The sequence below is a fragment of the Motacilla alba genome, chromosome 8 (genome assembly GCF_015832195.1).
Source record: "Motacilla alba alba isolate MOTALB_02 chromosome 8, Motacilla_alba_V1.0_pri, whole genome shotgun sequence".
Taxonomy (NCBI): domain Eukaryota; kingdom Metazoa; phylum Chordata; class Aves; order Passeriformes; family Motacillidae; genus Motacilla; species Motacilla alba.
The window spans coordinates 4,682,343-4,709,382 of NC_052023.1; the positions used below are offsets into that span (position 1 = coordinate 4,682,343).

General features: G+C 48.4%; 2 protein-coding genes and 1 non-coding gene across 9 annotated transcripts in view; 1 reads left to right on the forward strand and 2 right to left on the reverse strand.

Moving 5' to 3' along the window:
- Positions 1-16,066, forward strand: part of USP24 (ubiquitin specific peptidase 24) — a 62,173-nt gene extending 46,107 nt beyond the window's left edge. For 2 of the 7 annotated variants that reach the window (XM_038144154.1, XM_038144158.1), the window contains 20 exons: positions 310-530; positions 951-1,075; positions 1,658-1,799; positions 2,670-2,820; positions 3,846-3,941; positions 4,587-4,690; positions 4,776-4,889; positions 5,644-5,740; positions 5,953-6,069; positions 6,677-6,769; positions 7,068-7,173; positions 8,014-8,135; positions 8,588-8,701; positions 8,951-9,016; positions 9,280-9,346; positions 11,311-11,389; positions 11,962-12,037; positions 12,766-12,852; positions 13,323-13,433; positions 13,590-16,066. In XM_038144154.1, the coding sequence (XP_038000082.1) occupies positions 310-530; positions 951-1,075; positions 1,658-1,799; positions 2,670-2,820; positions 3,846-3,941; positions 4,587-4,690; positions 4,776-4,889; positions 5,644-5,740; positions 5,953-6,069; positions 6,677-6,769; positions 7,068-7,173; positions 8,014-8,135; positions 8,588-8,701; positions 8,951-9,016; positions 9,280-9,346; positions 11,311-11,389; positions 11,962-12,037; positions 12,766-12,852; positions 13,323-13,433; positions 13,590-13,652 (2,151 nt within the window). In that variant the 3' untranslated portion in view covers positions 13,653-16,066. The remainder of the gene's footprint in view (positions 1-309; positions 531-950; positions 1,076-1,657; positions 1,800-2,669; positions 2,821-3,845; positions 3,942-4,586; positions 4,691-4,775; positions 4,890-5,643; positions 5,741-5,952; positions 6,070-6,676; positions 6,770-7,067; positions 7,174-8,013; positions 8,136-8,587; positions 8,702-8,950; positions 9,017-9,279; positions 9,347-11,310; positions 11,390-11,961; positions 12,038-12,765; positions 12,853-13,322; positions 13,434-13,589) is intronic. The other 5 variants (XR_005257781.1, XR_005257782.1, XM_038144155.1 and 2 more) reach the window with 5 other exon arrangements.
- A 1,631-nt stretch (positions 16,067-17,697) lies between these two features.
- Positions 17,698-23,847, reverse strand: PCSK9 (proprotein convertase subtilisin/kexin type 9). Its single transcript, XM_038144358.1, has 12 exons — positions 23,395-23,847; positions 23,119-23,304; positions 22,882-23,005; positions 22,558-22,691; positions 22,079-22,220; positions 21,817-22,004; positions 21,515-21,698; positions 21,062-21,232; positions 19,762-19,910; positions 19,517-19,673; positions 19,089-19,270; positions 17,698-18,869 (listed from the first exon to the last, which is right to left on the reverse strand). Exons 1-12 carry the CDS (start codon positions 23,530-23,532, stop codon positions 18,702-18,704), a joined length of 1,923 nt encoding a protein of 640 aa, XP_038000286.1. The 5' UTR covers positions 23,533-23,847; the 3' UTR covers positions 17,698-18,701.
- A 1,838-nt stretch (positions 23,848-25,685) lies between these two features.
- TRNAG-CCC lies at positions 25,686-25,756 on the reverse strand. Its single transcript has one exon. It is a non-coding gene; the product is annotated as a tRNA-Gly (tRNA).
- Between the last annotated feature and the right edge of the window lie 1,284 nt (positions 25,757-27,040).

The window sequence follows — 27,040 nt, forward strand, 5'->3', positions numbered from 1 at the left end:
TCACATTTTGAGCAGAGATTTTGAGTATGTGGTACACTTACAACATGGTAGTGCTACAGAAAATAAGTGTTTTTCCTTAGAGCTTTCCTTGTTTGCTACATTCTCTGGGTCCTTTCAGAAAGCAAGGCAAAAAAACTCCTTAAAAAGAGTTTATTGTTTAACATCTGTGTAACAAGCATAAGAAGTTGAAGTTCCATATTTTCCTTTGGTGTTGCCAGTGTGGGAAGTATTGATACCATTCTCATAAAATTACACAAAGCGTGTACACACTGCAATGTCTTGATTAATCCAAAATATCTCTTCCAACAGTTTCCCTGGATGCTGAACATGGAACCTTACACTGTGTCAGGGATGGCTCGTCAGGACTCATCCTCAGAAGTGGGGGAAAACGGCAGGAACACGGAGCAGGGAGGAGGAGGCTCCCCAAGGAAGAAAGTTGCCCCTACAGAAAACTACGAGCTTGTCGGTGTGATTGTCCACAGTGGCCAGGCTCATGCAGGGCACTACTACTCCTTCATCAAGGACAGGAGGTAACGGGCAAGAAGGTTCGTGGGGGAGGTTTGAGAGCTGTCTAAAGGCTTCTTGTTCTGGGAAGGTGCATGGAGACATCCAGAGCTCTTCTGGAACCACTCTTCCCTTTCTCAGCACCTGTCATGAGGCAGTGACACAGGGATATGAATAAAATTCTCATTAATTCTTATGTACCTTGTATTGCAGTTTGAGGGCTTCCTGTGACACTGAGTAGCAGGTAATGTGCTTCTCAGAGTTTTAATCAGGGTTATTTTTTGAAATGCAACTTTGACATCAGTTGAACTAAGCTTTCTTCTTAGTGTCAAAACAAATGTGAGTTCAGGCTTGTCACTTCTAGGCTGTTCAGGGTGGTTTGTTTTTTTACTGAGACAATCAACTAACTTTGTTTCTGTTGTGTTTCTGTTCTGTTTTGATCACAGAGGATGTGGAAAAGGAAAGTGGTATAAATTTAATGACACCGTTGTTGAAGAATTTGATCTGACTGATGAAACCCTGGAATATGAATGCTTTGGTGGAGAATACAGACCTAAAGTCTATGATCAATGTAAGCAGAAGTGCACACTGATTTACAGTAGCTTCAATTTCATACTGATTTCAGTAGCAGAAGACCTTAGTCCATTATAGGTACTTTGAGTTATTACTTGGACTGATACTCCTTCTGAACCATTTTTTCCCCTAAAGCCTTCCCTTTACTGAAGGACAGAACAGCTTGTGTATGGCCTAATATTAATTAAGCCATATTCACTGTTATTCAGCACTTTGTAGACTTAATAGCAGAGACTGAAAAGCAAAATGGTGCCTTGTTAATATAGTTTAAAAAAAAGCCCCAACCAAACATAAAACAGCCCTTATTTTAGGCTAATGAGAATGACTTCATGGAACACTGTGTGGCATCATATTGTTGAACTTTTCAATGCTTTAAGGAATTTATTCCAAGTACATTTCCAACATTCACCTGTTTCATAATTCAGACATTTTTAATCACTGGCACAGACTGATGTTTAGACCTGACAAATTCATACTGCTGCAGTTCACATTACTTGTACCCCCAGTTTTGCTTCCATACAGGAATGGGAAAGGTACTAAACCTTCAAGGATCTTCATGGGCTGCCTTTTGTCCCCACAGCAAATCCCTACCCCGACGTGCGCCGGCGCTACTGGAACGCCTACATGCTGTTCTACCAGAGAGTGTCCGACCAGAACTCCCCTGTGCTGCCAAAGAAAAGCAGAGTCAGTGTCGTGCGTCAGGAAGCTGAGGACCTCTCCTTGTAAGTTCCTCTTGTATCCATAAAGTTTTCTCTCATATTGATATCTAGACCTCTCTCTGTTGGAATACCAGGCTCTTCCTTGCTCCAAGGTCAGGGGGAATAGAACTCAGGAGACATTGGTTTTGAAGACTCACTCTGAAGTTTATTATCCTTATCTATTACAAACTCACGAGATGGGAGCTCTCTCTAAGTCGAGAAAGTGAGATAAAATGGTGTCTGTTCAAGGATATTTAAGTCCCAATTATCTAATAAACAGTTGACATCTGTATTATTTATGCTTCTAACCCAATTATGATCACCCGAAACCTGCAATGCAGACATCTTTCACCCAGTTAGAGAAAACCACCCAGATTCGTGAAGAAGGAAGAAGGTGCAAAAAAAGACAACTAACCCACACCCAAAATTTTCCATCTTGGCTCCCATATATCACCATATACTAAAATCCCAAATCAAAGTTTTTTCACCCTGTGAGATCACACAATACTATCCAAACTACACACATGCTGTTTCTGTGCTGTCACTCAATTTTTGAAGCCTTTTCCAAGGTCTCAGGTCAAATGAGGTGTTTACTTGAGGGTTGGCACCCTTAAATTCAGAAAGCTCAAAGTTTTCAGCCACAGTTTTCTCCACAACTAAGAATTGAGTAATTCCTGTCCAGCAAAGCAATGATTGCTGTTGTTTTGGGTTGGTTTTTAAGCTGCCTGTTTATTACCATTATTGCAGCAAGTTCAAGCTGACTGACAGCCTCAAGAAATATTCAGGCTGTCTTCAAGATTGCCATAAGATCACTCTGGCTGCAATGGTAATAGAACTAAACTATAGATTTGTTGTAGGATTTCCTTATTCACCTTCAGCTTGTTTATATTTCAGATCTGCTCCCTCTTCACCAGAAATTTCACCCCAGTCATCACCTCGACCCCACAGACCCAACAGTGACCGTCTGTCCATCTTGACCAAGCTGGTCCGAAAAGGAGAAAAAAAGGGGCTCTTTGTAGAGAAAATGCCTGTGAGAATATATCAGGTAGAGCACACTGAGAGTAACAATTAAATTCTGCTCACATAAAATTTGAGCACATAGAGAAATGTGGTAACTTGTAAAGGTTACCTTGAACAATTCCCTTGTAGGAAAACTAAAAAGCAATTCTGGATCCTGACATAAAGTTACTAACAAGCTCTTTAGTGATACTTTTTTAAGTTTCACTGTACTTTCTCAAGAAATTGGCCCATCAATTCTTTGCCTTGAATAAACTGCAGGCAGGTTAATCAAACATGAGAGCTGGCAGCAGTCAGCATGCAAGCAGGGAGAGACAGCAGCAGAGAAGGTGCTTCATTTGGAGTACACTCGAGAAGTAGTGGAGATGATGGCAAATTACAGTGATCCTCAGGTTCTTGAGTTCACAAGAGTGTAGAAAGAGGAGAGGCAGTAAAGAGAGCCTGCATCACACACACAGGGAGAATAAACTCTGCAGGCTGTGTCCGGCCCTGCACATGAGCTGTTTCAGGGCATTACCAGCCACTTTGGGCATTCTTGCACCTGGGATTGTGTTATTACGATGAACAGAGCTTGGCTCAAATTTATTGAGAGTCTTTCAGCAAAATCTCATTTGGAAAAAGAAGGGCTTGGCATTTAAATACCTTATTGTGGCTGCAGCTTGTAATTACACCAGGACTCCTTGCTATCTGCTTCTAAATTAGTTAGGCAAGCCTTTCTGGTTTGAAGGGTGTTCTATTGGCTTGTTTATTAGAAACAAGCAAAAAATAGAACTTATTTGCAATTTCTTCCTTTTCTCCCTTAATGGCCAAATGATTAAATCCCTCATCTGCTGTTTTGTAATATCTTTGAAAGAAAATCACTGGTTTTATACCAGATCTTCTAAATCTCCCTTATGTATTTTTCCCTCTGCTGAAGTAGTGATTCAAAAGGAAACAGAGTAAGTTTGACACTGATTTTTAAACACCACACACATTTACATAAAAGATGAAGTTTTAGTTAGAGAAGTGTATTTTGACATTTTAAATTTTTTTTTTGCCTTCTTACTATTATAGATGGTGAGAGATGAAAACTTGAAATTTATGAAGAACAGAGATGTATACAGTAGTGACTACTTCAGTTTTGTTCTGTCATTAGCTTCCCTGAATGCTGTAAGTACCTGGATTTTAATCTTAGAGTGTTCAAAGTATGATGGCCACAAAAGCTATTTGGGTCAAACCAGGAAAACTGGAAGAGAAGAGTTGACATGATTTTGCTTTTCCAGACAAGCTATTCCTTGCCTCCAGTAATTTTGGATGCTGATGATAACAGCTGCCTCAAAGCAAGCTCCAGCCTCCTTTTCCAGTACTGGGAGAAACATCATTTTGCCCCAGTAAAATTTATTTAATAATCCATACCTTTTATAATGATGCAAACTGAACCTGTAGAGGGACAGAAATCCCTCTCCATATGGAAGGTCCAAAAGTTAGTGTTAATTATTTCAAAGTTGATAGAGCTTAATTGGTAATAGTTTCTTAATTAAGTTTCCTTAAATGGAGTCATAAACAAACAGCATTTATTACATTTTTGAAATCCACAGATCTAGTTGGCCTTACAGCAAGTTTGCTCCTGTTTTAGCATATTTATTAAGTAGCACAGTCAGCACTGGAGACTGACCTAGCACAGAAAAATGCTGTGGTTTGTTTTTTCCAAGTGAAGCAAATAACTTGACTAGAACGTGTTGATGTGTTTAAGAGAGACAGCATGTGTGCTGCAGGCCTCCTTTTGCTCTGGAGTAAATTTGATCTTTCTTTCAGACTAAGGTAAAGCATCCCTATTATCCCTGCATGGCAAAGGTGAGCTTACAGCTGGCAGTCCAATTCCTCTTCCAAACCTATCTCCGAACCAAGAAGAAACTCAGGTAAGGCAAACAAGAAGCATGGCTTAGTTTTGGGGAGGTGTTGTTGCTCCTGGGTTTACTGATAGTTGTCCCTGTTTTGTTGAAGGGCTGATACAGAAGAATGGATTGCCACCATAGATGCACTGCTCTCCAAAAGCATTGATGCTTGTCAGTGGTTGGTGGAGTATTTTGTTGGGCCAGAGGGCCGGGAGCTTGTAAAGTAAGTCCTGGGGATTCTGTCTGAGGTGTTTTGTGTCTCAAGTGTGGATAAATCTTCCTCATAACGTGATCTGGCCTGTACTGATGTATTCCCATAGAGTTGACTGTGCACATTCTTTAAACAGACACTTTAGATAATGGCTTGGAGTTTTGTTTGTAGTATTTTCTCTGTGCAGCTTTCTGAGAATGTTGAAAATCAAATTAGATAGTGCAGTGTGCATGGAGGAGGATGCAGGTGATGAATTCAGTGAAGGGACTTGGAATGTGCTCAGGTTTGTGTGGTCAGCTCTACAAGTGGTGAGACAGGAGAACATGGTGAAAGTGTTGGGGGTAAGGTGAGTTAAATACTTACCTGACAAGGATCACAGATGAACTGGAAAGGTTTTCTTCTTGCCAAGCTAAGGATCACCTAATAGGTGCTTTGAAAACAAATTATTGGAGATCTGACATGCTGAAAGAAGTGTGTCAGTGTCAAGAAAATGTTATCTTTTAATTTACATTGAAAAACAACATCTTATGAGAGCTTTTAGAGCTTTTTTTTAAATTTAAATGAATAAATATATTAATTAGGGATATTATAGGCCACACTACAAGCAGGAGTGTGGGAATATAAGTTAAAGTTTACCCACAAAAGTACAATACAAAATGTATCTGGACTGTTAAAATAATAAACACTAAACACCACATTTAATCACAGCAGCTGTGTGTACATGTTGATTCCAGTTCTCTTTGCAGCTTCACCTTTTCTCTTCCAGGACTTTCCTCCTGGAATGCAGCGTGAGGGAGGTGCGAGTTGCTGTGGCCACTATCCTTGAAAAAACCCTCGACAGTGCCTTGCTTTATCAGGAGAAGGTCAGTGAGTGTCACCTCCTCTCCAGACTTCCCCTTGCTTGGCTCTCCCTGCTGCCTCTTGCTCTGTTTGCAGGCAGAGCTGTGTGAGCTCATTCTGCCTCTTCATGTCTGGAATAGGTTAATGTTCATCTCGTCCTGTCCAGGAGGTGTTTGAAACACTTTGGATTTTTAAGTAGTAGACAGCTCTTTACATTCAATTTTTTTTTTCACAGTTAAAAACTCTACATCAGTTACTGGAGGTGCTACTTGCTCTACTGGATAAAGATGTACCTGAAAACTGTAAAAACTGTGCTCAGTACTTTTTGCTATTCAATAACTTTGTACAGAAGGTAAGAAAACATTGTTTTCTCCTGGCTATTTAACTTTAAAAAGACATTAATAAAGCAGCTAGTGATCATTATTCATAGAAGGGTTTGCAGCACAGTGAAACTCAAACCTTTTATTAGGAGTAATCAGGTTTATTTTGTTTTATTTTTTAAATAAATGGCTTTGAATAATGGATTAGGATAAAATCAGGAAAGCATACCAGTGGAAGATGTCATTTCCAGCATCTGAATTTTGGTTATCTGTTTTGAAGGGTTATATGGGGTTGTTCTTAAAAAAATATATATATATGTATATATATTAAAAAAATCAAGCATTCAGGATTTTTATTCCATGGGGAGCAGAATAACTGACTGAATTTGCTATTTCTAGTTTTCTATTCTTTTTGCTCTCTTTTTATCTTGTAAGACATTTATTGTGCATCTGCTGACTCTGCTCTGGTTTGTGTCATGTGCCGTGTAGAATGAGACAACTCTTAGCAGTTTATCTTATTGATCTGTGTTGGGATATTTTGGGGATTTCAGAGTGGAAAATGCAGGTTTTAGCCTGTGCATTTTACGTTTATTCTCTTCACCTGCACAGGAAGGTAATTTGTTGTTTTTGTCTCCACAGCAGGGAATAAGGGCTAGCAGTCTTCTCCTCAGACACTCTGCCCTGAGGCACATGGTCAACTTTCTCCTTGGCCCCAACCGGCAGAGCAATCAGGTACAGGCCATCCCCACGTTTTTTATGATGTTTAAATTATGAATAAATTCTTTTCATATGATAGAATAGACAAATCCTGCAATTATTCTATAAATCTCATGCAAGTGTGAGCCCACCTATGTGTAGTTAGCATGGAAATAACTGGTGGGGCACAAGTGAGCATGATGGTTTTGATAATAATGAAATTTTTACGCACTCCAAAGTATTAGACCATGGTGGTGGACTGTAAGAACATTGTTTTGGCTTAACAAAGTCGATTAAATAAACCAAAGGTAATTAAATCTGTCTTTGACTCAAGCAGAACCGCAGGTGGAGTTCAGCCCAGGCACGTGAGTTTGGATATCTTCACAACACTGTAGCACTGCTTGTCTTGCACTCTGATGTCTCCTCACAAAGAAATGTTGGTAAGAATTGTGGTTTTGTCTTTTGGTGCCTTGGCATTTCAGTTACATTGACTGGGAGTAACTTAACATCAGTGAGGAAAATACAGTGATTTTGAATTTAAGGCAGAAATGATTAATACAAGTTTGATTACTTCTGATTTTGCTGTAAATGTATTGAGTGGCAAACAGTATTTTGGGGGGGATGGAAATCTTGATACTAACAGTTTTGTACCTTCTTCCCTTCCCCATGTGCCTGAAAGGTATTTCCTCATGTGAGTGAACTGAGCTGTGTTGTTGGCTGAACAGACTCACAGGCTGTATTTTGTTTAGACTTGTGCTGTCTTTTGCTAACTTAAAGGGGAGTATTTAGACTAAGCTACTGAATAACAAACAATTAAACACTCTCCTAGTTACTTCTTTTGAGAGGCGGAAACATCCAAATAAAGAAAATAAAAAAATAAGTTAAAATCTTTAGTTTCCTGAAGGAGGAATTTGACATTGTCTTTTTAAAGAATAACTCAGTTTCTGTCTGAGGTTGAAAGCAGTCAAAAATCAGAAGGTAACAGGAGAATTATAAATATTCTGGATATGATGAATGTGCAAGAGTGATTGGGAGTAAAACTAAAGCTCAAAGTAGTGATAGTCTGTGGACATTTTGCTTTGACCTTCCTGCAGTTCTTTTGTCTGCTGTCACTTCAGTGTGCAAGAGATTTGTTACTTGGAGTGGTAGCACACGAGCTATAAACTAGCTGAGATGAGTGTCATGAGGGATTTCATGGTGCCAGATGAGCAGCAGTGTCTTCAAGGTGTGCTAGAACAAACTAATCTATGAGTGGATTGTTTTTGTATTTGCTGTTATAGCTCCTGGTCTCTTTAAGCAGCGTCCACCTCTCAGCATCACCGCTTCAGGGCCACTTCTGGCACTCCATGAAGAAGTGGAAGCCTTGCTATTCCTGTCTGAGGGAAAACCCTACTTAATGGAGGTATCTGTTCTAAATTCTGCTCTGCTTGAACCTAAAAACTTACCTGATGTATTCCTTCAACAAATCCTTTCATGAAAAACACTGAATATCCAACACCGATGGCTATTTTAGGCCTGAACAAGAAGGCACCTTTAGTTTTTCAACCTCTTCATATTCTAGTGTATCCCTAAGCTTTGGGGCCTGGTTTTATGCACATTTTGCAAGGGCCTGTGCAGCTTTTTACCATGTCAAATGCAGGTGCTAACTTGAGCTGATCTGACTTAATGGATGATGCTCAACCCTTGGCAGTGAGCATCAGGAGCTGAAGAAGTGCTGGGCAGGAGTTCAGCCTCCTGGGCCATGCAGGCACTGGGGAAAAGAGCTGCATCCTTCCTGGGGAGGACAAACATTGTGTTCCAGAGTTATTTTCTGGGAGGCAGCTGTGTGTGAAGAAGAGTGTGCTGTGCCCACAGGTGATGCACGCGCTGCGGGAGCTGACGGGGTCGCTGTCGGTGCTCATCGAGATGGTGGTGTACTGCTGCTTCTGCAACGAGCACTTCTCCTTCACCGTGCTGCACTTCATCAAGGTACAAAGCCAGGACAAGCCTGCCCCATAGGTGTTTCTCCCAGGCTTTGGTCATCCTGTGTCTTGTGAGTTATAACAGCACCCCAGAACAATCAGCGCGCTTTGTTGGATTTGGAGGGGACGTTGGGGTTTAGGTTTTATTAGGCCTTTACTGTTTAAATTCATAAATTTTCAAAAATCTGTAAAGCTGTCTTGAAGTTATTTGCTTAACCAGCTTATTTTGCTACCTAAGTAACTTTTTCTTACACAGACTCAACTGGAAACTGCTCCACCTCATGAACTGAAAAACATATTCCAGTTACTCCATGAGATCCTGGTAGGTGAAGGGTAAAACTTGTACAGGATAGATTTTTGTATTGATGTGTAATGAAAAAAGTTGGGACTGCATTGGTAATTTCAACATCCACACATATTAGTTTGAAGTTTTACTACTTCCTAAATTTCTGCCTTCATAATCCAGTGACACATAAAACTTCAGTCTTAACTTGTTTTGCATGTGGGGGTGGGTAAAACCATTCCATAGAATAGATACAGCATCACACACAACTTACCTAAGTTGATATTTTTCCTTCCTGACAGGTTATTGAAGACCCATTACAAGTAGAGCGTATCAAATTTGCCTTTGAAACTGAAAATGGATTAATAGGCAAGTAAGCCAGTGGGGGAACACTCCTGTCTCCTACTGACCCTCATGGTGGTGGAAGTTCACTCAATCTCCTGGTTCCTAATCCTCCTAAACTGTTCTACTTCTCAGGGAAAAAAAAAACTTGATATATTTTATTTAGCCCCTATCACTCCAAAAATGCTCTAAGAAAATCCAAAATAAGCACTGGAATGTTATAGTGACAGCAAACTAGAAAGGAATTTACCAGGAAAGAGAGCTAACTTATTTAAATAAGGGGCAGATCAGAGTCTAGGTGTAATAGAGGGGGGAGAAAAGTACCTTTGATTACCATAATAGAGGAACTATTTGAATCCTGTAACCTTAAAATTAATTTTTATCTCCTCCATTTCTCAAGAAGCTGCCAGTCTTTTTGTTTTGTCAGCATCCTAATTACCATGAAAAGAAACTGGTTCAGCCCAGCAGGATGCTTGCCCTGCTGACTGCAGTAGAGCCCCACAGTGGGACAGGTGGCTCCCACCTGTTGCTGCTCCTGCCAAGTGTTGTCCTTCCATTAGATACAAAACTCTACTGAAGTTACTGAAGCGTTCAAAAGCAACAGGAAAAACCCAGAAGTAATAAGATATAACTTACATAAAGGAATAACTTATTTCATGTGCATCAGGAGAAGCAGCTTTGGTGTGTAAATGAAATGTGGGGTTACACAGAGAGCCCCTCTGATGGGTTAGTGCAGCTTGAGCAGCTCTTTCATGGCTGTTTGGGTGAGGAGCTGCTTCAGATTGTGGCTTTCACCTTCAGTTATTTTGGATTCTGATTTAGGGAGAAGGAGTATTTAGCTTTGTTCTTCATTTCTCTCATCAGTGCTCCCCTGTTTAGTAGTTTCATGTGTGGCTGATGGCAGAGAAGGAAATATGCAGCAGTGTAAGAGAATAGCTAAGTGCTTATTTTAATTTCTGGATAAATTGGTCCCAGTTGGACCAATTCTGTGCTGTAACTTGAGCAAGACATGACCTTTTTTTTCTCTGCAGAGAAGTGCAAGTGTTCAATTGGATTTTTATGTTGAAGGCTTTGAGAACTGCCCTGAGGTTTGGGAGTGAAACTTGTAGTTTTCCCTTGAAGTTTCCTCACAACAGCATTGAACAGCATCCCTCACATTGACTGGTTCTAATCCAGGAAAGGGAAATCAGCACATAATAGGTTTTGGTGCTCCTTAATAGGATGTTTGTGCATAATTTGTAGTACAGCAGTGCTATAATTTTTATCATCTGCTCTGCTTTAACGGTATTAAAACTGGCAATTGGCAGTTCCCAAACAATTTTTGCCAGCTTTGGAGGTTTCACTACGGTGTTCTTTGCTGACTGCTATGGACAGAGCAACTTTTGAGTAGCAAATCTGATTGGGGCAGCTCTGTGGAAATCGTTGTGCTTCTCCTCAGTTGGAGAATTTCGTTAAAGAGGTGGGAATTCATGGTAGAGAAAAGTTCCTGGTAGGAATGGCCTGGGGTTTTTCCCGAGTCTCCCATGGAACGGTTTCATGGCTGTTGAATTCTGCTATGCTTGTTTAAGTGGAGAAGCTTTAAACATTCCTCTGGCTTTGCAAACTTTGATCCAGGTGGAAGCTGGTGATCTGGTTCATTTATGGGGGTTTCAGACAGTTTTTTTTTTCCTTCAGACAAATGTAACCATAGTGATTATCTAACATAGAATGGATTATAGGGGAAGAATAACTGCATTAGGGCTGTTTAAAATTCAGGTACTGCATTTGAAAGATCAAAGTGAAAATGCAGCAGTTCTATTTTTAATCCAGTAGAGTTGTGGAAGTGCTCAAAACTACCAGCACTTACAGCAGTGTGTTTAACACAAATACTCATGCTAACATCTGTAGAAACAAAATCTATTCCCTAACTTAAAATTTTACCTTCATTTCCAGACTGGCTGCTACATGGCAATCTGGGTTGTGGTTTCTAATCCATGTGTTTCTCCCCACAGCCTTGATGCACCACAGCAACCACGTGGACAGCAGCCGTTGCTACCAGTGTGTCAAGTTCCTGGTTACTCTGGCTCAGAAGTGAGTAATGAAGGTTTCAGGGTTTAACCTCATCCCTGCCTTAGGTCCCTCTGTGACTATTGTAAAACCTGCTACTCCTGGTTTTGATCAGTTTTAGCCTTTGTTACTGGTGCAAGGTCCTGGTAGTACACTTGCCAGTATGAAGTGAAGTCTTTACTGGCTGGTACCTGAAGGGATTTCTCAGGTAACAAATGGTAATTGCTGTTTATAAAGAAAAGGGCCATTCTGCTCAGCAGGAGTCTGACATTAACACCAGATAAACACAGGGAAGCTGTTCCAGATTTTATTAAATAATATGAGTCCTAAATTCTCTTTGTTTAGAACTTGGCATATATCCCAATAAAGCATAATTCTGAAATACGTGAACCCGTAGACTGCTTTGAGTAAATTTTACTAAAATTACTGCTTTTGCTAATTCAATTATCAACAGGACTGTAGAGTTTAAGTCAGTTTGCAGTGATAACAATGCACACAGAGGGCAGCAGTGCAAAGAGAGAGGAGTCTTTGTATTTTTTTTTGTGTTGGCCAGAATGCCTTGCTCCTGACTAATGAATATAATTTCAATTCCCAAGGTGCCCTACTGCAAAAGATTACTTCAAGGAGAATTCACACCACTGGAGTTGGGCTGTGCAGTGGCTACAGAAAAAGGTAATTTGGCTGTAACAGGGAAAGTGTCACTCATTTACAACAATAATCAAGGATGGATAATCTCCATCCTCTGCATGGCTCTCTGAGGTGGCTCTAAAGACCAAATTCTTCATTTTTTACAAGGACTACTTGGATGCAGCTAATCTGATGCAATGCCAGAACTTCAGTAGCCCCCCACGTGTTTCAGGCATAAATGCATTTACAGTGAATAAAACCAAGTGTGAATGGTTGCAGTGATTATTCTTTGCTATGTGGGAAGCTTTCAGTGCCACTGTATTCGTGTTGGGAGGCTTCAGCTTTTTTAAAAAAGCAGTTTTCCTCTGCCTGTGTGTTGATGCAGGAGAATGTTTAAATGATTGGATTCCTTACAGAATCATCACAGCTTTGCACAAAGCACAGCTGCCGACTGGTACAGCTTTTCCTCCCACACGTGTAGTGTTTGTTCTTCCCTCTAAACTCAACGTAGTTTGGCCAACATATCTTTCATAAATACCCAAGGGCACTGTGGAAACTTGGAGCTCAGCAGAAGCTGGTTGCTGGCTTGCAGCTGAGGGACAGTGACCTTTGTGGCTGCATTTAAAGTGTCTGTGCCCCAGATCTCCAGCTTGCTGCCCAAGAATTCAGGAAGCTTGTTCCAGTCTTGGTTCACCCACCATCACAAGTGGTTGAGGCTTTACACAATTAAAAATCAAATGGCAAATGTGGGGCTTTCTTGGCTTTTTATGCAGATGTCTGAGCATTACTGGGCTCCTCAGAGTAACGTGTCCAATGAAACATCCACTGCAAAAACCTTCCAGCGCACTATTTCAGCACAGGTATGTGTCAGTCCTGGCAGAGGATGTTAAACTTGCTTACTTCTTTTCTTGGAAGCATCTTTGGGTTTGGCAACTTCAGTCACCATCCCTGGAAGTGTTCAAAAGATATGTGGATACAGCACTTGAGGCCACGGTTTAGTGATGAGCAGGGTGGTGGTGCTGGTTTGGGAGTTGGACTTGAAGATCTTAAAAGGTCTTTTCCAACCTTAATGATTCTGTGATATTTCAGGGCACTTCAGGCTGTTTTTCCTTTAGAAGCTCAGCCCCAGGGTTGTTCCTGGAGAAAATTACCCCTTGAGTGATATTAGTGAATACTCACAATTACCTGTGGTGACTCAGCTGCCTCACTACAGCAGCAATTATTGTTTTAAAATAATAATAATAATAATAAAACAATAAAAATTGTACAAAATGTGAAATGAAGGGATCACCACAACCCCTGACACTCTGTTGGACTGTTTGCAACTCAGGACACTCTGGCCTATGCCACAGCCCTGCTGAATGAGAAGGATCAGTCTGGAAGCAGCAATGGGTCAGAAAGCAGCCCTGCCAATGAGAATGGAGAGAGGCACCTGCAGCAGGTAAAATCAGGGCAGATTTACCCCTGGTGTGTCCCTCTGTGGGGCAGCTGGTCCCTGGGGCTCAGGTCAGAACCATCACTGACCATACTGTGAACAACTGTGCATCTTTCAAAAGTGACTGTGTCCTTCTCTCCCTGTCCCCTGTGTGTTTGAAAGGGCTCGGAGTCTCCTATGATGATTGGGGAGCCTAAAAGTGACCTTGATGATGTTGACCCTTAGAGGAGATCCCTGTGACGACAAGAACCAGCTCAAACATTCAATGCCTGGTCCCTGCTGGAACTGGAGTCGTGTTGCTGATGCCATTGGGAGTCTGGGGGAGCAGTGGCTTCAAGGACCAGAGGAGATGCTGGAGGAGGTTGTTTCCCTGCAAGATAAAAGCATTTTTTTAGCCACAAAGGCTTCAGATCAACAAATGCTCTAGAAAACTGCATCTTCACCTGCAGTAGCTTGTGACAGTCCAAAACACCGAAACCAAGTTTGTCAAGAAGATTTTATCAAATACACAAACGCTAGTGGTTGAATTTTTATGTGAACATTAAATGAGTGAATGTAAAACTGTTGCTTTTCTGTGATGCTGCAAAAAAAAAAAAAAATTCTTTTGGTTTTTATACAGGAAAAAAAAAAACAGACTGCCCTTATGTATGGAGGGCAAATTTTTAATCTTTCTGATAATATTGAATAGGAATATTCAAACTTCTGTAAAGATGTGTGATGACTTACATTTCATTGTAAAATATTAGTTAAAGAAAGGGTTTACATAAGGACTTCTGTATTTAATATGTCTCCCTGCTAATTTGTGAAGCTCTTGATGAGAAAGATCAGCAGGATTGCTCTGTAAGAAGAGTGATTCCTTACTGAATGATTTGGTAAAGGAGCTCTGGAATGAGTCATCTTTCCCAGTACCCTTCCAAAAACCCTTCAGACAGCTGAGAAGGGCAGTAAAAGAAAAGCTTTGTTCTCTAGGTATGCCAGCAATTATTATTCAAGGATGTTGGTGAACAATAAAAAAGAAAAAGTTAATGAGTAGTTTAAAAGAAAAAAAGCACTTTAAGAAGGAATTTTGTTGCAGTTTTACTCATTAAATTTTTTTAACCTTTGGAGACATATTGAATAAAATGTAGTCTCAGTCATGGATCTGCAATCACTTGCTTATGCTTTGAAATTACTGAGAAAGTTGGTATTGGTTGTATATGATGAATAATTCCTTGAGTGAGCTGGGAACACTGTTGTGCAGATTTTAGAGCAATTTTAACAAGGGGAAAGAAAGAATCGGCTTTGTTTGCATTTTCACTTGACCAGGCAACGTTTAAAATATCACAGCTCTTTTAATTTGCTCACAAATAACTGGAAACCAGTTGGGATGATTTGAGCACAGTTTTGTTTTCTATGTCAAGTGCAGTTCAGTGATTTCTGGCTCTGGATTCAAGCTTCTTTTGTGCCAACTAACTTCATCTTTTGTACATTTTGTGTTTGTCACATTTTCTGCACTGCTTTTTTGCCTTTATTTATGGATTCTGCCTTACTTTAAAAAGAAATTATATAAACAAACATGCACAGAAACGGGGGACATCTCAAGGAGTGCCTGGGTACCTCCAGAATAGACAAATTTGCCAAGTTAAAGGCACAACCAGCCAAAAAGTGCCTTTTTTTGTTTCTTTTCACACGCTGCTGCCAAACCACAGAGCAGCAGACAGCTTTTCACTGTTGTGCACTAATATTGAAAGTAACCAGTCATTTCACTGTTGGAAGGAGCCATGGGATGTGATGTCAGCTGTACAGCTTTGTAACTTATTGTGGGCTAGGATGGATGGCAGGGGGGGCACCGTAGTGAATCTCTCACTTTCCTTCTCCAAACGCAGACACGGGGCAGAGTTAGCATTTTGTAAATGTTTCTGATGATGTGCTGGGACGTTTTAAATGTGACGCGTTTTAAATTAACTTGGAACAAATCATTTCTTACAGATCCCCCCCTTCCTTCCTTCCTTCCCCCACCCCCAATTGCTTTGGTAATGGGCCATGAATCTTCCCAAGGAGTCAGTAGACAGCGGTGATGGGAAAAGCTGGTCATGTTCCCATGGGTTGGCACCACTTGTCACTTCAGGTTCCTGTTATTTCCTATGGAAACAACATCCTCGATAGCCACAGGCCCAGGGAAGCATTGGTGGGAATTGCATCAGGATGGCTCATCACCACTGTATACTTGAAACCAATACAAACTTTTTCACAGTTCTGCTCACGCTTGTACAAAGTCAGTGGTTATCATTTGCAATAAGATGATACTTGGTCACTTATTTTTGTTTCCAGCTGCTGTCATTTGAACCTGCTGAAGATTATTTTTTGGAAAATAGAGTTCGACAAAAAAAAAAAAAAAAAAAGAAAAAAACAAACTAGTTTTTGTGTAAATTGTGATGCATTTATATGTTGTAATTTTTACTGCCAATCTTTTTGGATGAAAATGTTTTTATACAGCTTACAAAATGTTCAGTGAGGAGCAGCCACAGCCTGCCTGTGAGCGCTCGGGGAGATACTGTCCAATTAATGCACAGACATTTGGCACTGGAAAAATAGGCAGTCTTGATGAACAGTCTTGGGATTCCTGGTCAATGGAATAAAGTTATTCCTTTCACAGAAAACTAGTGTAATCTTTAGACTGTGCACACGCTGCTACACTCTGCTCTTGTTGATCCTCTTACCCTGAACCTCCCTGGGCCAGCCCTGCCGATGCTGAGCTCCTCAAGGGTGCCCTGATTGCTGCTTTGGCTCCTGTCCAGAGTCAGTGGAAGCAGCTGAGTGGCCCTGGAGCTGCCCTGCTGTATATCCTTATGCCACAGCATGTGCTGGGGCTCTGTCACATCTGCACCTCTGTGCAGCTTCTCCTGCCCTCAGCAGAGTGATTTACCCTGGCCGAGCTCACAGTGGCGGATTAGAGAGGATTTTGTGTGTCAGATCCCAGATTTGTGGGCGAGCTGGGTGTGAATTCATCCTGCCTCCCACAGGGACAGGGGCCAGAGGGGTGCACACGCAGCTGGTGTTCCAGTACTCACTTATTTGGGAACCAGGAGCTGCAGCCAGAGCTGCCATCCCACTCTGCCTTTGTCCCCTGCTCTAAGGACAAGGACTTCCACTTTTCCAGCCTGACCCAGCCTCTGCTCTCCCCTGGTGGTCCTGGGAGCATGAACTGGGCATTGCGAACTGCTGCCAGGGCTGGGATCAGCCCCCCGGGATCAGCCCTGCTCTCCTGACTGGGAGAGGCTTTTCCGCCTACCCACGTCCAAGGCACAAAGCAAGGGCTAATCTTTTAATATTGTTTCCTTCCACCAGGCTTATGAAGGCTTGAACTGAGCTGGGGAAGCTCTGTCGGGCTTATCAAGCGTGGAACAAGCTCACCTTGTGCTGGATCCTCCCCTCTCACAGGGCAGGCGGCGGAGCTGAAATCCTGATGTGTGTTTTGAGAGGTGGCAGCCCAAGGAGCCTGCTGAAAAATCACCCTCGGTGGCAGAGCTGTCCAGGAGCTCTCAGGCTGACATCCCTTTTTCTTTTCTGCCTCTTTGTGCGAAATTCAGCTTCCAGCTGAATGAAATTATGGGCTGTAATTATGTCCATGTTATATAATTACATGTTTAGATTAGGGTTGGGCTTTTGCCAGCTTTAACAGTTAACAAGTTAGAATTAGTTTCAACCTTTCAAAGTGGTGTTTTGTGCTGGGTTTGTCTTTCCTTGCCAATTAAAGCCAGAGTAACAGAGCTGCAGGGGGCTTTTGGACTGGGAAAAACACCCAACCAGCCAAGTCTGACAGGTTAACCTGGAGCTTGTGGTATCAAACTGTGGGGTGGTTTTTTTTAATCTATCCTCAGATAACACCACAAAAATTATATATTGTAGTACCAGGAGGCTGCTAAACACTGAGAGAAAAGCGAGACCCAGCTTTGGTGGCTGCTGGTGCTGCTCAGCCTTTCCCTGCTGTTGGCATCTCTCTGAGCCAAGCTTTGTCTCCTTCCTGGGGCTCCAGCCCTTCCCAAGGGAAGGAACAGCAGCAGCCCAGGTTCAAGGGCACATTCCCAAAGCTGGCTGATGTTTGTTTCCATAACTGGAAGCTCTTCCCCTGAGCCACTATTGTTAAAACAAACTTCTGGCCTTGTGTGTGTGGGGACAACACAGTCCCAGAGCACAACCCAGCTGCGGGGAGGGTGCCTGTGCTGTCTGTGCCAACTTCCAAAGGTGCCAGCTCTCATTCAGGAGCACCTTGATCCCACGTGGGGGCTGGGGCTGCTCACTAACAAAGCAGCATCCCTGCTGGATGGGTCCCCCTTCCCTCCTCCAGACCAGTTCCCCAGGGGGACGTCTATGAAGGCAGACAATGGACCACAAAAGCACAGGGCTGTGAATTTTATTTTAAAAAGACATTTATAAAATGTTCATTTATAAAACTCCCAAGTAAATATTTAAGGTACAAATGTAAAAACTAAGGTGCTATGAAAGCTTTTTCTTCATTCTGGGTTTTTTTTGAAAGGAATTACAGCTTCCTACAGTTCTATGTGTCTTGGGAAGACCTGAAACTGTTAACACGTAACACCAGCAGATCATTAACTTTGACTCAACAACAAAAAAAGCACTAATGAAGCAGTAGCTGACTGTAGCAATGCAGATAAAAAATCTAATTAACTAAGCAGGCTGTTTAAACTAAAGCCCTTACACTTGACTCAAAAGTAAAGAAATCTCCTAGGAATACGATTAGGCAATTATAAAACTGCCCCAAAATGGCTAAACTAAGATTTTCCAGGTGCTAAGCAGCATTAGCTGACAACTAATGAGCAACTAAGCAGGAAAGGAAGGACTGATCCTCACAACAGTTTTTTCTTTAAGAAGTGGTGGATTTTTCCTACGTTGGGTGACAACACCACGGCTTGTTCTGTCCAGGTGTTTATAGGAAGACCCAGTACATGGCAGGGAAAGGATTCTGGCAGGGAAAGGATTCTGGGACGACTCCCAGTACATGGCAGGGAAAGGATTCCCATGGCAGGGAAAGGATTCAGAGCTCCTGCTGCATGGGGGATGCTTGGAGAGCTCTTGAAGAGCCACCCTGGAGGCTGGCCCTGCATCCTGACCCCGCTGTGTGCGAGGGGGAGACGAGTTCGGTCATCAGCTGCACATCGGAGCATGGATTGCTCTGGAAACCCTGGAAAGGCACCGAGCCAGGGACACACCAGGCCAGCAAGGCCTCCAATCCCTGCTGTGCCACCGGAGCCACCCCTCCAGCTCAGCCTGTCCCTACTGCCGGCTCCGGCAGCAAACGGCGACGGCCACGGCCCAGCTGCTGCCAGGGCCAGCGGCTGCCACGCAGGAATTGTCCTCGGCGTAGGCTCCCCTGGAGCCAGGGCTCTGGGACAGGGCAGTACAGCCCGTCAGCGTCCAGCCATCCTCACAGGACACTGTCACCTAACCGGGAGGAGAGGTCACCATCCACAGGTCAGCACAGGGCCAGGGGCTGCCCATGCCCGACGGCCCCACAGTTCAGGGTGATGTGGCTGCTGTCACCCTGCTGCACGGGGTGTCCCATTACAGGTGGGGACAGCCACACCCAAAAGCCATCGGGGGGGCAGAGGGACAGCAGAGACAAGGACAACACTACAGCAGAGGAGCATGGCCCATCCCTACCTTCTTCTCGTGTTCCAGGGCCGTGTGCTCCTTCAGCCGGCACTCGAGGCTGGCACTGGGGCAGCACAAGGCATGTGCCATCACCTCTGTCCTGCTGGCACAGCGGCTGGGCCCCCTCCCCAGCCTCTCCACGGGCCTGCCAACAGCACCCAGCACCACGGATGGGGAGTGGAAACTGCACCCTGCCCGCAGGAGAGGGGATATTGGCACAGGGCAGCCACGGCAGCATCCCAGTGCACACACACTGGTGCCAAGGATGGCCCCAGAGAGCCCTGAACCTTCCCCCTTCCATGCACACAGCACATGCACCCCCTCCCCGCCACGCCAGCAACCACACCCACCCTTTTACCCCAAATCCCAGAGCGTTTCTGGCAGAAACACCCTGGTCCGTCAGGCTCAGAGGTCTAACCCCGGGTGCTGGGTGTTACCAGTCAGCACGTGGTCCCCCGGGGAGCACTCGGCCCCCTCGGAGCTGGCCTTGATCCGGCACTCAGTCCCGGGCACCGTGCAGCACCGGGCGATGGCATGAACCCCCCGGGCCCCGAAGGCGCCGTGGGCCACGCACCGCTTCTGCCCGTCCTCGTCCTGCGCATGGGGCAGCACCGTGTCACCGGGGGGCTGGGGACACCCCCGCGAGGCCAGCGGGCCCTCCCGGGGCAGCAGCTCTGCTCACCTCCACGTGCTCCCCCAGCCGGCTGCCGCCGCGGGAGAAGCTGGAGCAGCCGAGCATCTCCTCGGAGCCGGCGCAGCGAGCCACGGCCGGGCCGGGCCGGGAGAGCCCCGAGCGCGCCGACCACACCGAGCGGCACAGCAGCTGCCCCTCTGCAACGGGGCGGGCGTCAGCGGCGGGGGACACCCTCAGTGACACCCACACCCCCGCAGTGACACCCTCAGTGACACCCACATCCCCGCAGTGACACCCTCAGTGACACCCACACACCCACAGTGACACCCTCAGTGACACCCTCAGTGACACCCACACACCCTCAGTGACACCCTTAGTGACACCCACACACCCTCAGTGCCACCCTTAGTGACACCCTCAGTGACACCCACACACCCTCAGTGCCACCCTCAGTGCCACCCTCAGTGACACCCTCAGTGACACCCACACACCCTCAGTGCCACCTTCAGTGACACCTACACACCCACAGTGACACCCGCACTGACACCCACACCCCCGCAGTGACACCCTCAGTGACACCCACACACCCACAGTGACACCCTCAGTGACACCCACACACCCACAGTGCCACCCACAGTGACACCCACACATCCTCAGTGACACCCACACACCCTCAGTGCCACCTGTACGAATGTGCCCCCTTTGGGCAGAGTGACTGAACTATCCTTTGTCCCCCAAAAAGGAAAGAGTCCAGAAGTTTCTCTACTTCGGCTAGGTGAAAAGCCACCTCATCCTCATAGGACCTTGGAGACTTCACCTCAAGCTTAAGGAGAGCTAATTGGACAGGAGCTGAAAAGTCCCGCCTGGGCCGTTTAGTAGAAAATGCAAAGAATAAAGAAGCTAATCGCTTTTGTGAGGTGTTTTACCAGGAGCACAGACCTGTTGCATCTGGCTCGGTTTTTTTCTGTTCGTTATTTTGCCTGTTATTAAACCTTTTTTTTTGTTTCCAACACGGCAGCAGAAGCCATCCTGCTTATTTTATGTCTCCAAGTGAAGCTGAGCTATCTTAGGTGTATTATGTTGGTTGTGAGAGCTCATTAGACCTGGCTCGAAACACCGAGCATAACAGCCACCCTCAGTGACACCCACACACCCACAGCGTCACCCACAGTGCCACCCTCAGTGTCACCCTCAGTGTCACCCGGCGCCCAGGGCACCGGCCCGGCTCCACCTCGCCATCTGCAGCCAGTCTCAGCCGCTCCCGGCTCAGCTCGGGGGACATTCCCCGCTTTCACCCCGGTTTCCTGCTCAGGGCAGAGCTCTGCCCAGCAGGCAGCGAGGTCCTCACCTGCTGGCAGCCGTGTGGGCAGCCCTGCCACGCTGCTGGGAGTCTGGAGGCGCTGCTCCTCCGGGATCCACGCCGTGTCCATGGCGATCTTGGCGGAGAAGCGCAGGAGGCGCTGGCGGAGCTCGGCCGGGCTCAGCTGGGGCTCGGCGCTCAGCAGCACGGCCGCGATGCCTGCAAGAGCCCGGGAGGCCGCAGTGACGACCAGAGGGGACGGAGCCACCTACGCGGCGCTCCCGTGGGCAGCAGGGCTCCAGAGACACGGCAGAGGCATCTCTGCAGCCCATCGCCCACACCCGCGGGGCGCGGGAGCGCTGCGCAGGCTGCAGCCCCGAACGAGACAAACCGAACCCGTGAGCCAGGGAACACGGGAATGCCCCCAGCTCAGCCTGAAGCCCTGGGCCAGCAGCAGCGAGCGGAGGGCCGGCCCTCCCTGCCCCTCCAAGCGCAGCTCGCCTGCCACGTGTGCGGCCGCCTGCGACGTGCCGCTCCGCGCAGTGAAACACGTGCTGCAGTCGCTGCAGGCGCCGACGATGTCGTCCCCCGGGGCAAACAGGTCCACGCAGCGGCCAAAGTTGGTGCCCAGGGTGCCGATGGAGGCGGGCTGGTCCTCGCTGTCGGTGGCACCGACCGTGATGACCTGGCAGGGACGGGGGAGCAGGGGAGGGATGGCACGCCCAGCCCCAGCCCTCGCCGCTGACCCGGAGCTGCAGGGGACCAGGCGGCAGCCGAGCCTCAGGGGTCCCCCACAGCCGTACCTCCGGCTCGGACGCAGGCGAGTAGAGGCAGGCATCGTCCTTGTAGTTGCCGGCAGCCGCCACCACGACCGCTCCCGTCCGAGCCAGCCGCCGGCAGCCCGCGTTCAGCGCGGGGCTCTGCGCGCCGGCCAGCGGCAGCAGCACCACCCGCGGCTGAGCCTCCGGAGCCCTCCCGATGAACTCCAGGGCTGCGAGCGACAAGACACCATCGCAGGATGCTCCGGGAGGGATCCTGCTGCTCTCGGGGTACGGGGTCACTCACCCCTGAGGGTGCCGCTGACGGTGCCCTTGCCCTGGCAGTTCAGCACCCGGAGGCTGCGGATGTTGGCGGCCCTGGCCACGCCGGCGTCGCGCCCGCTCAGCACCCCGGCCACGTGGGTCCCGTGGCTGTCACACTGGCTGGCCTGGCACGGGCACCGCGGTTTCAGGCCCCAGCCCGTTGCATCAAAGCAGGTTTGCCATCCCACAGCGTCTCCCCCATTCTCTCTTAGCCGACGCACACCTGTGCTACCCTAGAACGCTTTCCTAGAAAGTGCCCGACTCAGCCATATCTCCAAACTGACCACCTTGAGGGTCCCAATATCCCCCAGGACCACAGCTCCTGTTGCCCATCCTGCCCAGCATTTTGGTCCAGGCCAAGTGTCTCCCTTGCCCTGGAAAGCCTCACAAGCCTGGCCAGGATTTGGCGGATGCAGGGGGATGCTCTGGCCAGGATGCAGCACGTGACACCTCAGGACTCACCTGCCTGTGGAAGTGAGTGCCATCCTCCTCGGGGATGCTCTCGAAGCCAGTCACAGTCACCCTGCCCTCGATCTCCCGGTGGCTGCTCTGCACGCTGCTGTCCAGCAGGTAAATCTCGGCCAGGTCACCTTTATCTGCCAGGGATGCAGCAGGGGAGAAAGGCAACTCCATCACGCTCAGCACAGGCCACCTGGGCTGCTCCCAAAATGCAGCTCCAGACCCGCAGCACCATGGGGCACAGGAATATCCCCATCCCTCAAGTTAAGGAGAGGAGACCCGACTCTTCCTCAAAGCGTCGCCCCCCTCACACATCCCAGCGCTTACTGGGAGGGCTGTAGGCACCCGAGCCGGGCTGTGGCGGCACGATCCTGCCCAGGTTCCAGGGAATGCTCTGAGCAAAGACGTAGGCATCCTCCTCAATGTACTTCACGTGCGGCAGCCTCAGCGCCTGCGGGGAGGACACAAAGCTCCTGTTTCCCCCCAGAGCAGGGGCTGCCACTGCCACCAGCGCCCACCGCAGCTGCTGTCCCCTGCCACGACCCTGTCCTCCCTTCCACCTACCGCGTCCAGGACGTCGCTGCTCATCCTCACCAGGAAGGCGGGCAGCAGGTGGAAGACGTGCAGCAGCTCTGCCAGGTGTCCCCGCCGAGCCGCCCGGGCCTGCAGCCGCCGGGCCGTGCCCCGCAGCTCGGCCTCGCTGCCCGCCCGCAGCATCACCACGTAGCGCCCGGGCAGCCGCCACGACGCCTGCGGGGACACCGGGCTGGGGGTTCGGGACACACACACACACACAGAGGAGCGTGGCTGTCCCCTGTCCCCCCACCCCACGCTGCTCACCTTGGCGGCGCGATGGAAAGCAGCGGGTCCCGGAGGGGCGGCCCCGACGGCGGCTTCCCCCTCCTCGGCCGCCCCCAGGGCCAGAAGCAGCTCCGCCAGCGCCAGCACCAGCGCCAGCTCCAGCGCCCGCGGGGACATCCCGCACCCGACGGGTAGCGCCGGAGACGCCGGGACCCCCGGCACCGGGGATGGCACCGGCGGGGACCCCCTGCGAGACCGCCGAGGGGCCGGAGCGCAGTGGAAGGGCTGGAGCGGGGCCGAGGAGCTGGAGCGGAGCCGAGGGGCCGGAGCGGAGCCGAGGCGCCGGAGCGCACCCGCGGAACGCAGGAGCCGGAGCGCACCCGCGGAGCTCACCCGCGCCGGTCCCGGAGCGCACCCGCGGGTCTGATTCCCGGAGCGCACCCGCGGATCCCGGGTCCCGGAGCGCACCCGCGGGTCTGAGATCCCGGAGCGCACCCGCGGAGCTCACCCGCGCCGGTCCCGGAGCGCACCCGCGGGTCTGATTCCCGGAGCGCACCCGCGGATCGCGGGTCCCGGAGCGCAGCGGCGGCCGCGGCTCTGCCGTCTCGCCGGGCTCAGCGCGGCGGGGCGGGGATCACGCCGCGGCCGCCGGCCCCATGGGGCAAGCTGGGCGGGTTCAGCGTTAACGGGGCTGCGGGGCGCTGGGGCCGCGGGGACAGGGCAAACGGGGCCGCTGCTCGCCCCCAGTCCCGGCGGATCGCTGGGGGCTCTGGCGAGCAAAGCGCAGCCGCTCGAGGACTGTTTGGAGAAAGGGCTGAAAGCTTTAATGTGCCTCCTACTGCCTCACTGCACGAATGATTTCCCGTGAAATCCTCTAATCCTGTTTGGGCATTTTTTACAGAGTCGTCACACGCGGCAGATGCCCTTTTTGCGGGATGGCAGCGGCGCTTTCCCCCGGGTCTCCCCGCTCCTTCCCACCTCTGCCCTCCCTCAGCATGGGGATCCCGCACTGCCCCACATCGCCAGCGACCTCCGGCAAACCCCGTCCCCGCTCCCGGCTTTTCAGGGAAATAGGAGTGTGTTTGTGGTTTTGGCTGGTTATCTATAAGCTCCTCAGAGGTTAAATGTTTATATGGATGCACACGTTTTATACACATGTGTGTGTTTCGTGTGGATGTCTATGGTTTGTATGAATATATGTTTTACATGGTGTACATGTTATAATTATGGGTATGGTTTGTATGTGTATATATGTTTTATATGGATGTGTGTGGTTTGCATGCACCTATATGTTTTAAATGGATGAGTTTTAAATGGATGGTTTTATAATTACGTGTATGGCTTGCATGGACATCAATGTTTTATATAGGTGTGCATTTTTTGAGGATATGCATGGTTTGTATGGATGGGTGTGTTTAATACGGATGTGAACAGTTTGTGGGGGAAATGTTGATTTTTTTAATGAGACCTCAAGTGGGGGTGTCTGAGCTCTGGTTTGGGTAACTGCAGGACACCAGACCCAGCTTGTCACCCCTGTGCTGCAGAGAGCTGACAGTGGAAGGGGTCAGCGTTCAGGATCATGGGGACAAATCTCACTCCTGATTTTTGGCTCGCCTTCCTCAGTGCTGCAAACTCCCACAACGCACCACTGGGGCCTCAGGAGGCTTCTGAGGCAGCTGAGCACGGGGGGACCCCTGTCTCAAGGGGGACAGTCTCCCTCTCCCTGCAGCCTTTCCCTTCGTTTTTGCACAGGGGACAATCTGTGTCCCAGGGAAGGACAGAAGGAGCCCAGAGAGGAGGGAGGGGGTGGCAGAGATCTCCCAGTTCCACGTGCAACCCCACGTGCTGAAGAACCCATGGAGGTCTTGGAAGCCTGGGAAGGGATCCGGCCCAGCCCTCATACTCCAGGAGTGGGTATCTGAAGAAAGGTGGGTTGTGGTTTTTTTGGGTTTTTGTTTTTTGTTTTTTGTTGTTGTTTTTTTTTTGTTTTGTTTTGTTTTGTTTTTTTAATTGAGAAATTATTCAGAAATAGCCTAAAATTTGCACCTTGTTCAGAAGAGCTCTGCTTCAGTCCTGCCTCCCTGTGGGGCTTCCAGAGTGTGTGTCTGTGTAAAAAGGGGAGCTCCTGCTGAGGAAGGAGAGAGCAGGAGAGGAGACCTCAACAAGGTGGAAAGGGCTCCCCGATCCCTGCTGCTGTCCCTTCGCGGGAAGAGATGCAACTTCCCGTCGCTAAAACAGAAGGCTTCCCCAACTTCTAGGAGACCTGCCCGTGCATTAGCATTGTAAGATTACAGTGCCTCATCCCAAGTGATGTTGGCGGCGCCGCGTCCTGCACCAGCCGGGAATCGAACCCGGGTCGCAAGAATGGGAATCTTGCATGATACCACTACACCACTGGTGCGCTGCTGCCGCCTCCCCCCGCGGGCCGCCAACCCTCGGGCCCGTCCCCGTCCCGCGTGGGTGTTACAATCATGTGTAATAATAATAATAATAATAATAAATATAATGCGTAATGACGGCCCCTTCCCCGTGCCTCTGCTCCCAGCCGCGGGGTCCCTGCGGATGGTGACACGCGTGGGCAGCGGGCGGTGTCCCCCGCACGGGCTGAGCCAGACCCGCGGCTGCTGGCGGCGCTTAATGCCATGCAGGAATGTCCCGGCTCCCACAATGTTTAACCGCGGCCGGCGCGGAGCCCTTCGGCTCCGGGATGCTGTGCCGGGGATGGGGGATGCGCTCCCAGCTGCGCGAAGGGTTCCGTGCGGGACAGGGTCCAGGCTCCGTGTCAGCCCCCTCCCCTGCCTCTGCCTGGAGAAAGGCTTCTGAAAAACAGATGTCTTTTGCCAAAAATGAAAGTGAGTGCCAAGCCATGAGGTGGGAATCCCTTCTGTGAGGAAATTGTGGGAGAGTGTTCAGCCTGGAGAAGAGAAGGCTCCAGAGAGACCTTAGAGCCCTTTCCAGCACAGAGGCTACAGGAGAGCAGGGAGGGACTTTGGACTGTGAAGCCCTGGCACAGTTTTCCCAGGGATGTCCCATCCTTGGACACCCTCAAGGCCAGGTTGGACAGGCCCTGGAGCAACCTGGTCTGGTGGAAGGTGTCCCTGCCCATGGCAGGGGGCTTGGAACAAGGTGATCTTTAAGGTGCTTTCCCAGCCCAAGCATTCTGTGATTCTTTAGGTAAAAGCTTCTGGGTCTCCACCAGATTCCCACACTCCACAGGAGGAATGACACAGAGTGACATCCTGCCCTGGGCACCCTCTGAAAGAGACGTGGCTCTATCCAAACAGCATTCCCAGAGCCACCACGCTCCCCCACCCTGGGAAGGACAGGCAGGAGCTGAGTCCATGCAATCCATCTCGTAATGCTTCCTCCTGCAGAGCATCTTGCAATCCTGTGGCAATGTTTAGCCAACACTGGAGCCTTCATTCCCCACCCTCCTGTTGGCCATAAACACCCCAAGTGCTCCCTGCCCTTCTGCCTGGCTGCTTTGGTGACACCAAGGTGAGCCAAGGGTGCAGGAGTGTCACAGGGGTGTGACACCTCAGGTACAGCTTTTTCTTGCACACCCTGCCCTGTACCAGCCAAGCACTCCCTGGGTGGCAAGGGAGCACGGGAGCATCCCTGCAGGGCTCTCGTGCCCCATCCCCCTGGGGTGCTGGGGGACAGCTCTCCCCCACTTTTGCACTTG

What these genes read in the sequence shown, in the direction of transcription:
- PCSK9 (XM_038144358.1), bottom strand. Translation starts at nt 23,532, where the DNA reads ATGTCCCCGCGGGCGCTGGAGCTGGCGCTGGTGCTGGCGCTGGCGGAG. An exon ending in CGCCTGCGTCCGAGCCGGAG is followed by an intron (nt 21,699 to 21,816) that starts GTACGGCTGTGG and finishes CGTCCCTGCCAG; the next exon opens with GTCATCACGGTCGGTGCCAC. An exon ending in GGCGGCCGCACACGTGGCAG is followed by an intron (nt 21,233 to 21,514) that starts GCGAGCTGCGCT and finishes GGGCTCTTGCAG; the next exon opens with GCATCGCGGCCGTGCTGCTG.